The sequence below is a fragment of the Thunnus thynnus genome, chromosome 8 (assembly GCF_963924715.1).
Source record: "Thunnus thynnus chromosome 8, fThuThy2.1, whole genome shotgun sequence".
In the NCBI taxonomy this organism is placed as follows: Eukaryota; Metazoa; Chordata; class Actinopteri; order Scombriformes; family Scombridae; genus Thunnus; species Thunnus thynnus.
This window is the reverse complement of record NC_089524.1, coordinates 22,097,710-22,107,942: the sequence shown is the minus strand read 5'-3', so window position 1 is coordinate 22,107,942 and position 10,233 is coordinate 22,097,710. Positions and strand designations below refer to the sequence as shown.

Here is a 10,233-nt window from a genome sequence, read left to right as displayed (position 1 = left end):
ATGCTTTTGTGGATCATCAATCAGCAGGCTTAAGGCATTGCTCTGTCTTCATACACGTTCATCACACAATCCACAGTTAGTAATAAATACAGTACAGGTAAAGAGGGAGCATATATCTGTCCCAACAGTAGAGGGGCACATTCACAACACAGCACACACACACACATACACCCGGTTCATTAGGCTACTGGATAAAAAAAAAACCTTGCTCACCACAATGTAATCACCTGCACCACATTGAAACCCTCTAATTTCACTTGAGAAACCTAAACATTCACAAAACCTATTGCAGAGTACAGTTTAGCCCAAACCAAGACACATCTGCATACTTTGCTAATGTAGTATATTTTGCCCTACTCATTTTCACTTTTTTCCCCCAAACCACGCCTCATTGGTTTCATTCTAAAAAGGCAATAACAACACATGAAATGTTTACATTGTACATATCTGGCAAGGATACTGGCACAGATAGGCACATAGGTCCATTTGTAAAAGGTACGAGGCATAAACACAGGCTGACTTCTGGTCCATAGAATCTTTTTAGTGTCCTTCTGTGAAATAATGCTTTTCAACACTCTTTAGTCTCATGTTCTCTGATCTGGTGCAGTCTGGTTTTGTGTATCAATTGTGCATTTCTCTGTTTTCATCAGTGGTTAATACAAGCTTCACAGGTTTTGTGCCTTCAGAGTCACTGAAGTGTTTGAACTCACAATAATGCTGTATCAAAAATGAAGTATTGCTCAAGGGTGAGCGTTTTCAAGGCATCTACATGTTTTTCAAGCAGTTTTTTTTTGTTTTTTTTATTACATTGTACGCTCATTGGCTCTGCGCAAAAAGGTTTTTGAAGTGGAAGGACTTTGAGACGCAGAGTGGCCACATGCACACATGCAGAGCAGATCCCCACTCACTGCAGGTTGATCAGCTGACTGTAGACGTGCTCTAAGATCTGAGAGTAGGCCTGGTCTTTGGGGGCGTGGCAACTCAGGGAGCCCTGAGGAAGAAGACAAAAAAAGTCAAGACAAGTTTGGTCATGTGTGATGTCCCCGAAACAGTCTGAGGATCCAAGTAAGGGGACAGCCAGGTAGAAATCCTCTTACCTTGATCTTGTCCATCATGGTCGTATCAGGACACCAGTACTGGCTGAACTGAACGATGTCGGGAGCTGCCCTGTAGTAGTCAACCAGCAGCATCTGTAGAGGAAATAAAGAGAAGCAGACAATTTTATATTGATTTACAGTACACATCACACACATTTTGCATTTTTTTGCATCTGTATTACCATTTCATTAAGGACATCACTGGTGAGGAAGTTGTCCTGTACATAGGTGACCTCTACAGCTACTGGGATACCGTAGTCATTAGACCGTTGCTGCGGGAAAGAATATGATGATATGATGCATAGCTTTAGCTGAAACCTGAGTGCAAACATCTGTTTAAATTAACTATGTGTAGGCCAGATGCCATTAGACATATGTGCCTGTGTCCTCACCTCAGGAGGTGGAACGACCCAGAATGGGGTTATTGTGGACGCCACACCTTGATTACCATGATAATATGGTCCTGAAAGAGAAAAAAAAGAGTCATGGCAAAGACAAAAAATACAAACTGCTGCTGACAATTTGGCAAGAATCATTATGGTGCAGTACGTTTTTAAGTTGTGATATTTTACTGACATTTAATTACAATCCATTCATCACTGACTCATATCTGCCTTATTTTATTGCAAAGCATTAATTCGACTGTAAAAACGACATTTACAAAATGGAAAATGACATCACCCATGTTTCCAGCTGAGAAGCTGCTGTATGGACACTTTACTCCAATGTCATTCAAGTTCAGTATTTATAGTTTACGAAATTTAATATGCTACTATTTGTAGACACGTCACCATTTACCTTATTTCATTCTTAATGAAGTCCAATTTTTTGGGTAGTGCAACTTGCATGTCAGTATTTCCGACCTTGCAGTAGACCTTTCTGTAATTACTGTGCATATATTATATATAATTCCTCAATCTCCTGCTTTGTAATGTATAAAGTAGCATTTCAACAACAGTATTCAACACTATTTAATCTCATTGCATGGGATCAGTTAAGTGTCTCTTTTTAATCGAACTGTTTTCACAGCTGGCTGTGGAAGATCATTTCCTCTGTACAGATCAATAATCTATCACATCATTCATTGATGTGCTTGCCACACTGTATGTAAAGGGAGGCACTTACCACAGATGATGCCCAGACAGGGCTGGAAGCCATTGTTTGAACCCTGCAGCCTCAGCTGGTGGTCCATCTGAGAGTCAATGTCCTGCAGAGACGGCAGAGCCGGACCTCGCGGGTGACTGTGGTACCAGCCCACCAGCGACAACCCGCGCATGAACAGGTTCTGACAGATCTGGAAGAGATTAACCATATTCATTTGTCTTGTGTAAAAGTAAATAAATGTTTACTACAACAGTAATTATTATGTGCACTGCTGGTTCACAGGAGAAGCTCAAATATTTTATAAATAGAATCAATTGTAATTGTTGGGACAATATTTTGCAAATCTATAAATTGTGCAGCTGAATTTTGATGTGCAGTTGCAGTTTGCCTTTTACTGCATGTCCCAAATACAAAGTTTGTCAATCACATGTTTCTATAATTTTGCTAACATTAGTGCACAAAGCCTAAGGGCAAGAACACCACTTTAAAGATTTCACATTTAGGTCTTTATCCCAGGACACTTCTGTCACCGCTTGTGAACTTAGAACACTTCCACAAAAACTGAATTTTAGATGTTACTAGTTAACAGAAAGTATTAAAACTCGAAGTAAAAAACACACACAAATCTCAAGGGTTAACACACTCAGCTCAGCAGCGGCAGCACTTATATTTTATATAAGTGATGGAAACTCAAGAGTCGATTCTTCAGTTCCTGGCTTTTGGAAAGAGAGATGCATGTTGACAAGTACTGTCTGTACAGTCCTGGGGCACAGGTAGACCTTGTGAATTTTTTAAATGGGTGTCATTCACCTTCATGTTTCCTGCGGGCATAGAGTGCATGCTGTTAGTGCAGACTGCTGATTTACTGTCCATGCATTACCTCCTCCTCAACAGCAGAAGCAGAGTCTCTGTCGGCGAGCCTGGTTCGGCAGGGAAAAGCCCTTAAAACTGTTAACACTGAAACACAGCAACCACAAAGAGAAAGTGTGAAAGTTTCTATTCTTAGCTTCTGCTAATGCGTATTTTCTGCAGTTACTTTCTTGCTCACGTTGTGTATTGGTATCCCATCGTCCTCCGAGGTATCCGACCACCTCACTGGTGGTCAGGTGACAATGGAAATCCTAATGAGAACAAAAAGCACTCGGTCTCTTAGGTGTTTTATCAGTATTTCTTAATTCTCCTTTAAATTAAATTGTTGCTTACCATTAGCAGCAGTACATTACTGGACACGGCTACATTGAAAGGCTGGAATCTGTTGATGGCTGAGAAGGCTGACAGCTCCACTAGCGTGTGTGGATCTCTGAGGATACAAGTTACTGTCAATTTTGCTCTAAATCACTCCATGCTGAACAAAGTGGTCCACATAACATTTCACTGATCACTCTGAATAAAAGCCGCTACCTGGCAGCATCCCTGGTGCCCAGGGTGCAATATCTGACAGGAATCCTCTCTCTGTCGGTTCTCCGTGAAACCATTACGTCTGTAACAGCCGAGATCAACACTTCAGCTTGTTTAAACCAATGTGTCTTTTACACAAAGTTAGAAGAGAAGACAAAAAGAAGAATACCATTTAATCCAGGTTTGGTGTTTTTGTTCTTCTCATCTGCCTGCACAGCTGTTTTCCCTTCCTCTTCATCCTCATCATCATCCTCCTCACTCACCAGGCTCTGCCATCATCAAATTTGACATATGATAATGTAGGTAAAGTGATATAGACATATAACTCATTAGATTTTAGATTTGCACAAAATGTGTCATTACATGATCAGTTTGACCAGTCAACCTTTGCCAAGTGGTTTCATAGTAACTACTGGTTATTTTATCATCCCTCTTTCACAATCACTTCTTATTTTATTTCTCCTCCACTCTTTCTTTCCTCTTTCTGTGTGTCAAGAGTCATTTCCGACATAATCAAAAGAAGAGCTGACAGAACTCAATTTTCTTTCCACAGAATTGTATAAAAATAACTTATTTAGTTTGGTTTCTTTTTGTGTAGGTCTAAACTTAGGTCATGATTTTTGATTTTTAAAACACAGTAAATATGCTACTGCTTTCTGCAGTATAGTTGCTTCGTTAAAAAATAAATAGAGTTTACAGATTCAACAGTTTTCCTCTCACCATGTCTGCGCTGGGCTGGTACTTGTGCAGCCAGGTGGTTTTGTACTGGACCAGCTTCTGTCCCCTGTAGCGCACAGATGCCCAGCCACAGCCAGACTTCTTGGCTGGGTTGACCAGACGCTTGCAGTGTGTTGCCCAGGCACTGGGAGAGTTGAAGATCTGGCCCGTCTCCACCCATCGGATTTTCCCGTCATTCAACAGGTCCCCGACAAAGTTCTTCCCCTGAGGGAGCAGAATAGAGAAATGTAAGGGGTTTACTTCTTTAAAAGCCACTGCTAGGTGACTTTTCATTGTCAGTGTATCAGATAATCATACCAGTCTTGGTCGAGACACAAAGCAACATAACAAAACACTTAAATAAATACATTCTCACTCTTTCAAGCTGTGATGTGTGTTATTACCAGGTAGTGGATAGCCAGCACGCCGTCCCCTGGCTCCACCAGGCCGTCTTTCAGCAGCACTCGTAGAGTGATGCCTCTCCTGGTCAGCAGAGAGCCCCGGCCGGAACTGGACCGCAGGTCTGCTTCCTCCCCTCCGCTCATCTCCTCCTCATCCTCCTCACCTCCATCCTCCACCACCTGTGGAGAGCTGGGTGGTTCTGAGCCTGAGGACATAAACACACACACATTCACACATCAAGCAGCATTATGTGCAGATCTGCTGGAGTGATGTAGGTGTTAAATTGTTAATGTTGCAAAAAAAAACAACAACTATAAACTTGATATGTTATAATATATGTACTTCATTTATTCTAATTCAACGGCCTCTTGTGAAAGGTCTTCTGAATTAGCCAAGCACCTGACTCTGTGTATCAAAGTTATGTACATCAGGAGCATTAAAGTCAATGTAAATGACCATCATTCTTATTATAATGACTTTATAATGAAAGCTCTGCTGTAATGGCAGCCTGCATCATTCATAAGTGCAGCATGCTAAAATGATAGCAATCCTATCTTTAGTGAAAGGAAGCCCATGGGACCAAAAATAGCCAAAACATGATCTAAATTGGCATTTCATTAATTACAGCTAAGCTATGCGGTTGGCCTTTGTTTCCACCTCCCATTAGGACACGGCTCTCTCCGCAAGAAGAGGCCTGCTCCCTGTTCTGTTAATTTCACTCAGAATTACAATTAAACCCCCTCTTTCATTCTTCTCACCCATATCTCTGAAAGCGTCGGAGAGCGCCTTTAAATCCAACTCGGTCAAAAGCGGCTCCTTTCCAGGGCGCTTGAGGCTGTGCGGAGGGTTGAGCTCCGGGCAGATTTCACAGATACACTTCGCCACACTAGCTCCGGCTATTATTCAAAAACATAAAATGAAGGCGTCTGTGGCTCTGCAGTGTAGTTTCCTTGTTGTGTTGCTTTAATGTCAGCTCCCCTCCCCTTTCTTTCTCCCTCTCCTCGTCCTTGTCACTCTCCCCGTGTTCTTTTGACGTGCCATGCCGGTTTATCTGCCATTATACACACGCTCATTAGCCTTAAAATACTACACAACAACTAAAAAGGTGAAGGAATCGTGTAGGGTTAAGAAAAAACGACCTTAATGTTCTGAAAAATGTAAACGATACATAAGCTGTGGCGATATATCTGCGTTTCCTCCGGAGAGATGAAGTGTCGCCCCGTGCGAGTGAACCACTCGTTATTTTGGCATTTAGATGGATTAAAAGTGTACAGTGAAGATTAAAGGGTCCTTGTTTATAAGTAACACTACAAAGTAGTGAAGGCTAGTGATTTGCGTGGTGTTGAAACACGACCTTGTCCCGTACTCGACTATTTACAATGTGGTTTTCTTCACCACCGCCGAGATGTTCCTTCTTTATGTCCGAAAAGGGGCTCATATATACCGGGAAGCTGCCTGCGGAGGGCAGCAAACCTCCAGCAGCGGTTCCAGCTCCCCTTATCCCCACCTGGTGGTAATACATGCCTGTATTCACACAACAGAAAACTACAGGAAATACAGTGTCCACGGAAATGTCTGCAGAGATGTCAGGTAAATAGGCTATAAGCCAGTGGTTTCTCAAAGTGAGGGAAGGGGTCGTTGAAGAGGTTTTAGGGGGTCCCTAGCAAAAAGAGGAATAATTTATTTTCATTATAATTCCATCCATAAGTAACACAATGAGAGAATGTATTTTGGTCATGGGTTTCATTCACTTTCTGTAATAAAACATCTCAAAGCAAAAATCTGATTAGATGGGGGTCTGTGGTCTAATTTGTGTCAGTTTAGGGGTCCTTGACGTGAAAAAATTTGAGAACCACTGCTATAGGTTGCAGTTAAGCTGTGGTGGAAAAGTACAGTATTTCAATCAAATTTTAAGGTACTTTAGATAGATAGATAGATAGATAGATAGATAGATAGATAGATAGATAGATAGATAGATAGATAGTAGGGCTGTAGTCTCCTGGTCGACTGGTCGATTAGTTGGTCGATATGCTCTTGTCCAACTAAATTCTCATTGGTCGAATAATCTCCGTGTTACTTTCGTAGGGAGAGAAGTGCTACATCAGTAGCCTTCCAGGATTAATCCATTATTTCCTGCGGTGGGAGGGACAGACTAACAAATTACCTGTGAAAAAGGGGGTGCATTCAAAACACAACCGTTGTTTTCACAGCTTTGAAATCGCCCAACCTAGTGGACACTGCCAGGTCTAACTGTACTCAATGTTTACTGAGTGTTTACTGAACGTACTGAATGTCTACTGAATCAGCGTTTCTCCTGTAATAATATCAACGAACCCCCGCCAGGCCAAAAATATTTTTTAATGCCAAAAATAACACTAAATATCGGTTGCGTAACTTCGTTTAGGAAGTGCTTAGTATGTTTGCGTAGCAAGTGGGAAAGAGCATCAGGAAAGTGACGATGGATGTGAGTGGAGCAGAGGAAAAGGTTAGCGGTAAATTCTCAGTCTGGCAATAAATGTACAGTACAGACTCCAGTGTGTCAGTTAATAAATGCTAAAAAGTCACGTCTGTTGTTTCCCCAAGTGCTGGAAAAGTGAATGGGGTTAGCTTCAAAGTTAGCAACAATAGGTTAGCCTAACCTGAAGAGGCAAAACGGAGAATTGTGAGTTCACTGTGCGCTGTGCACGGTGTCCCGTTACACCCTCTCCCCACCCACTACTAATCGATTAGTTGAAGATTATGTACGATTTCAGTCGACCAAGACTTTCTTTGGTTGACTACAGCCCTAATAGATAGATAGATAGATAGATAGATAGATAGATAGATAGATTTATCCAGTGGCTCAATACGATAAATACACACAATAAAAATTTGTAATATTTGCAATAAAAGTTATCCTGTAACAATGAAAATAAGAATAAAAATAAGAATTAGGCTTTGAATTAGGCCATGATTCATCATTGGACATAGGTAATGCTTCATTTTACTGGTCTGTAGTGTAGAAGGGACCTCAATTTCCCAGGAAGTTTCCTGAAAAGAACTATGTAATTTGGTACTATTTATTGTGAAAATTGGACTTTCATTGGCAGAAAAGCTCCATTTAAACCCATGTAAATATTCAGTCATTATTCATTTATTATTGGAAACTAGTGAAAATGTTCCTATGTTCAGCTGACCTGCTGTGCAACAGCTACAAGACTTTCTGAGTTACAATACCAATTAATTGACATAATTTAATTGGAGGTGAACCAACTGAACACAGTCTAATTTTCACTTTAATGAGTAGGTTTCCAAATTCATTCTTTCCAAGCAACCTAGAAACTATTAGAAAATTATAGACTTGTAAAATAAAGTATTAACAACATATATAAGTGGAGGATCCGGTTTTAACTCGGTGTAAGTCACCATGAGGTCATTGGCTCACTCATATCAACTTAAGCTCTCTCCCAGTGAGGTTTGTTATTGTGGACCACCATCCTGGTATGGAAGGACTGCCTCCCCATCAGCACCTTCAGGAGAGTATGTCATCACATGGGCTACTGGTCTGTTTTTATTATTGCCTTTATTTAAACTTGAAAAATCATTTGCAATGATGTCTAGTAACAGTTTAAAATGACTTAAAAAGATACAAAGTAATAAAAGATACAAGATAAAAGAAAACAATCAGTTAAAACAAGTATATAAGTACAGTTAATTAAAGATACAAAAACAAAAACAAAGTCAATTAAAACAGGTACAAACAAAGCTGAGTGGTTTGTGATCATAGATTTAAATTGACCAAAGATGACCAGAGTATTCATTTTTAGTATTCATTCATTTTTGTAACGAGTTACAGGTGGTTGGAGCATAGAAACTAAAAGTAGATCTTCTGAGCTCTGTATAAACTTGAGGGACTTGCAGTGAAAGTCAGTCATTAGACTGAGTTTGATGTGATCCAAAGGACCAATCCAGGACAGATGACAGCTTCCCAATAAGAGCCTTGTAGATAAACAAATACATGTGCCTATCATGTCTCTCTGTCAGAGAAGACCACCCAAGTTTTTCATCACCAGTAATAAACCTGAGGGCAGAATGATGAACAGCATCCAAGGGCTTAAGAGAAGAGGCATGCCTATAAATCACATTACTATAATCCATAACAGAGAGATGAACAGCTTCAACAATCCTTTTCCACAAAGCATGGGAAAGTTTGTTCTATTTCTTTACAAAAAAACAATTATTTGTCGTAATTTGTTGACAAGATTGTCTATATGAAATTTGAATGTGAATTTGTCATCTATCCAAATACCAAGGTATTTATATTCTGTAACTCTCTCAATAATGAATTCTTGTACAGTGGAAATATGCATGTTTTTGCTACCGTTACCTCTAGCTCTAGAGATTAACATAAACTTAGTTTTATGTGCATTCAATACAACTTTAAGATCATTAAGTGCACTTTGGTGAACGTCAAAGGAATGTTGCAGGTTATCCACTGCTAGCTGAGCATATAAATGTGCATGGTAGTTAGTTAAAGATGACAAAATATTATTAATATAGATTGTAAAAAGAACTGGACCCAGAATTGAACCTTGTGGAACACCCTTAGATATCGGTAAAAACTCTGAACGAATAGTTCCCAAGTTCACTGACTGCTGCTGATCAGATAGGTAATTTGGGAACCATGCACCAGCTAAAACCAACATCACTTAAAATATGTAAAAGCAAGGAATGATCAACAGTGTCAAATGGAGAGGTCCACAAAGATGGCAGCAAAATGTTTTTTTCTCATCCAAAGCACTGACAAGGTCATTCACAACCAAAATGATGGCAGAAACACTGCTGTGCTACGGCCTGAACCTGGATTGATGTGGACTCAGAACAGAGTTTGTGGTGAGAAATTCCTTAAGTTGACATTTTTTTTAGTTTAAGTGACTCTAGAATTTAAACTAAACAAGACAATTTGGATATTGGTCTTTAGTTATTTGGATCTCTCCTTTCACAGTGACGATATAATACTTTCACATAGTAATACTGACAGTTGCATCCTGTTGTACTGATGTACACTATTCCATAGCATCAAATTAGAGGGAACAAACTCTGTGGTCTATACTCTCTGTGTCAGTTCAATCTCAACTGAATTTTGAGACAGTATGTAAAGACTGAGTTTAGATTCTATATGATAAGTTTGTCTTCTGTCCTTGCCCCTTTAGATTAAATGAATGAACATGCATGCATGGAGACAGTGGATTTACTTTGTTCCAATTGCAACTAAATCCAGTTTTAAAACCTGATCTTTCACTATTTTTGCACTTCTTTTTTCTGATCACATCCCAAGTGAATACAGAGGCGGAGCCCAAACATCAGCATCACAGAGTACTACGAATAGCTCCTATAATATCATCACTTTGAGCATAGATGTGGACAAAAGAGCCTGTATTTTAATACACTGCAGCAGTATAATTCAGAATACATAGACACACACATTTCTACTGACACAAGCTTGTATAAACATGTTTTAAAATCCAGATTAATA

The 10,233-nt window shown here is 39.9% G+C and overlaps 1 protein-coding gene across 1 annotated transcript; it reads right to left on the bottom strand.

Annotated features, from left to right (window-relative positions):
• Positions 1-149: 149 nt before the first annotated feature.
• On the bottom strand, positions 150-6,154 carry mpnd (MPN domain containing). Its single transcript, XM_067597197.1, has 13 exons — positions 5,477-6,154; positions 4,721-4,923; positions 4,320-4,541; positions 3,769-3,868; positions 3,603-3,681; positions 3,405-3,501; positions 3,250-3,322; positions 3,082-3,158; positions 2,223-2,391; positions 1,490-1,560; positions 1,280-1,369; positions 1,098-1,190; positions 150-991 (listed from the first exon to the last, which is right to left on the bottom strand). Exons 1-13 carry the CDS (start codon positions 5,478-5,480, stop codon positions 905-907), a joined length of 1,365 nt encoding a protein of 454 aa, XP_067453298.1. The 5' UTR covers positions 5,481-6,154; the 3' UTR covers positions 150-904.
• Between the last annotated feature and the right edge of the window lie 4,079 nt (positions 6,155-10,233).

Excerpts from the sequence above, each read along its gene's own strand:
- mpnd (XM_067597197.1), bottom strand. Across the intron at positions 3,682-3,768 it reads CACCAAACCTGGATTAAATG|ACGTAATGGTTTCACGGAGA; the intron begins GTATTCTTCTTT and ends CGGCTGTTACAG. Across the intron at positions 1,191-1,279 it reads GTGATGTCCTTAATGAAATG|ATGCTGCTGGTTGACTACTA; the intron begins GTAATACAGATG and ends TTTCCTCTACAG.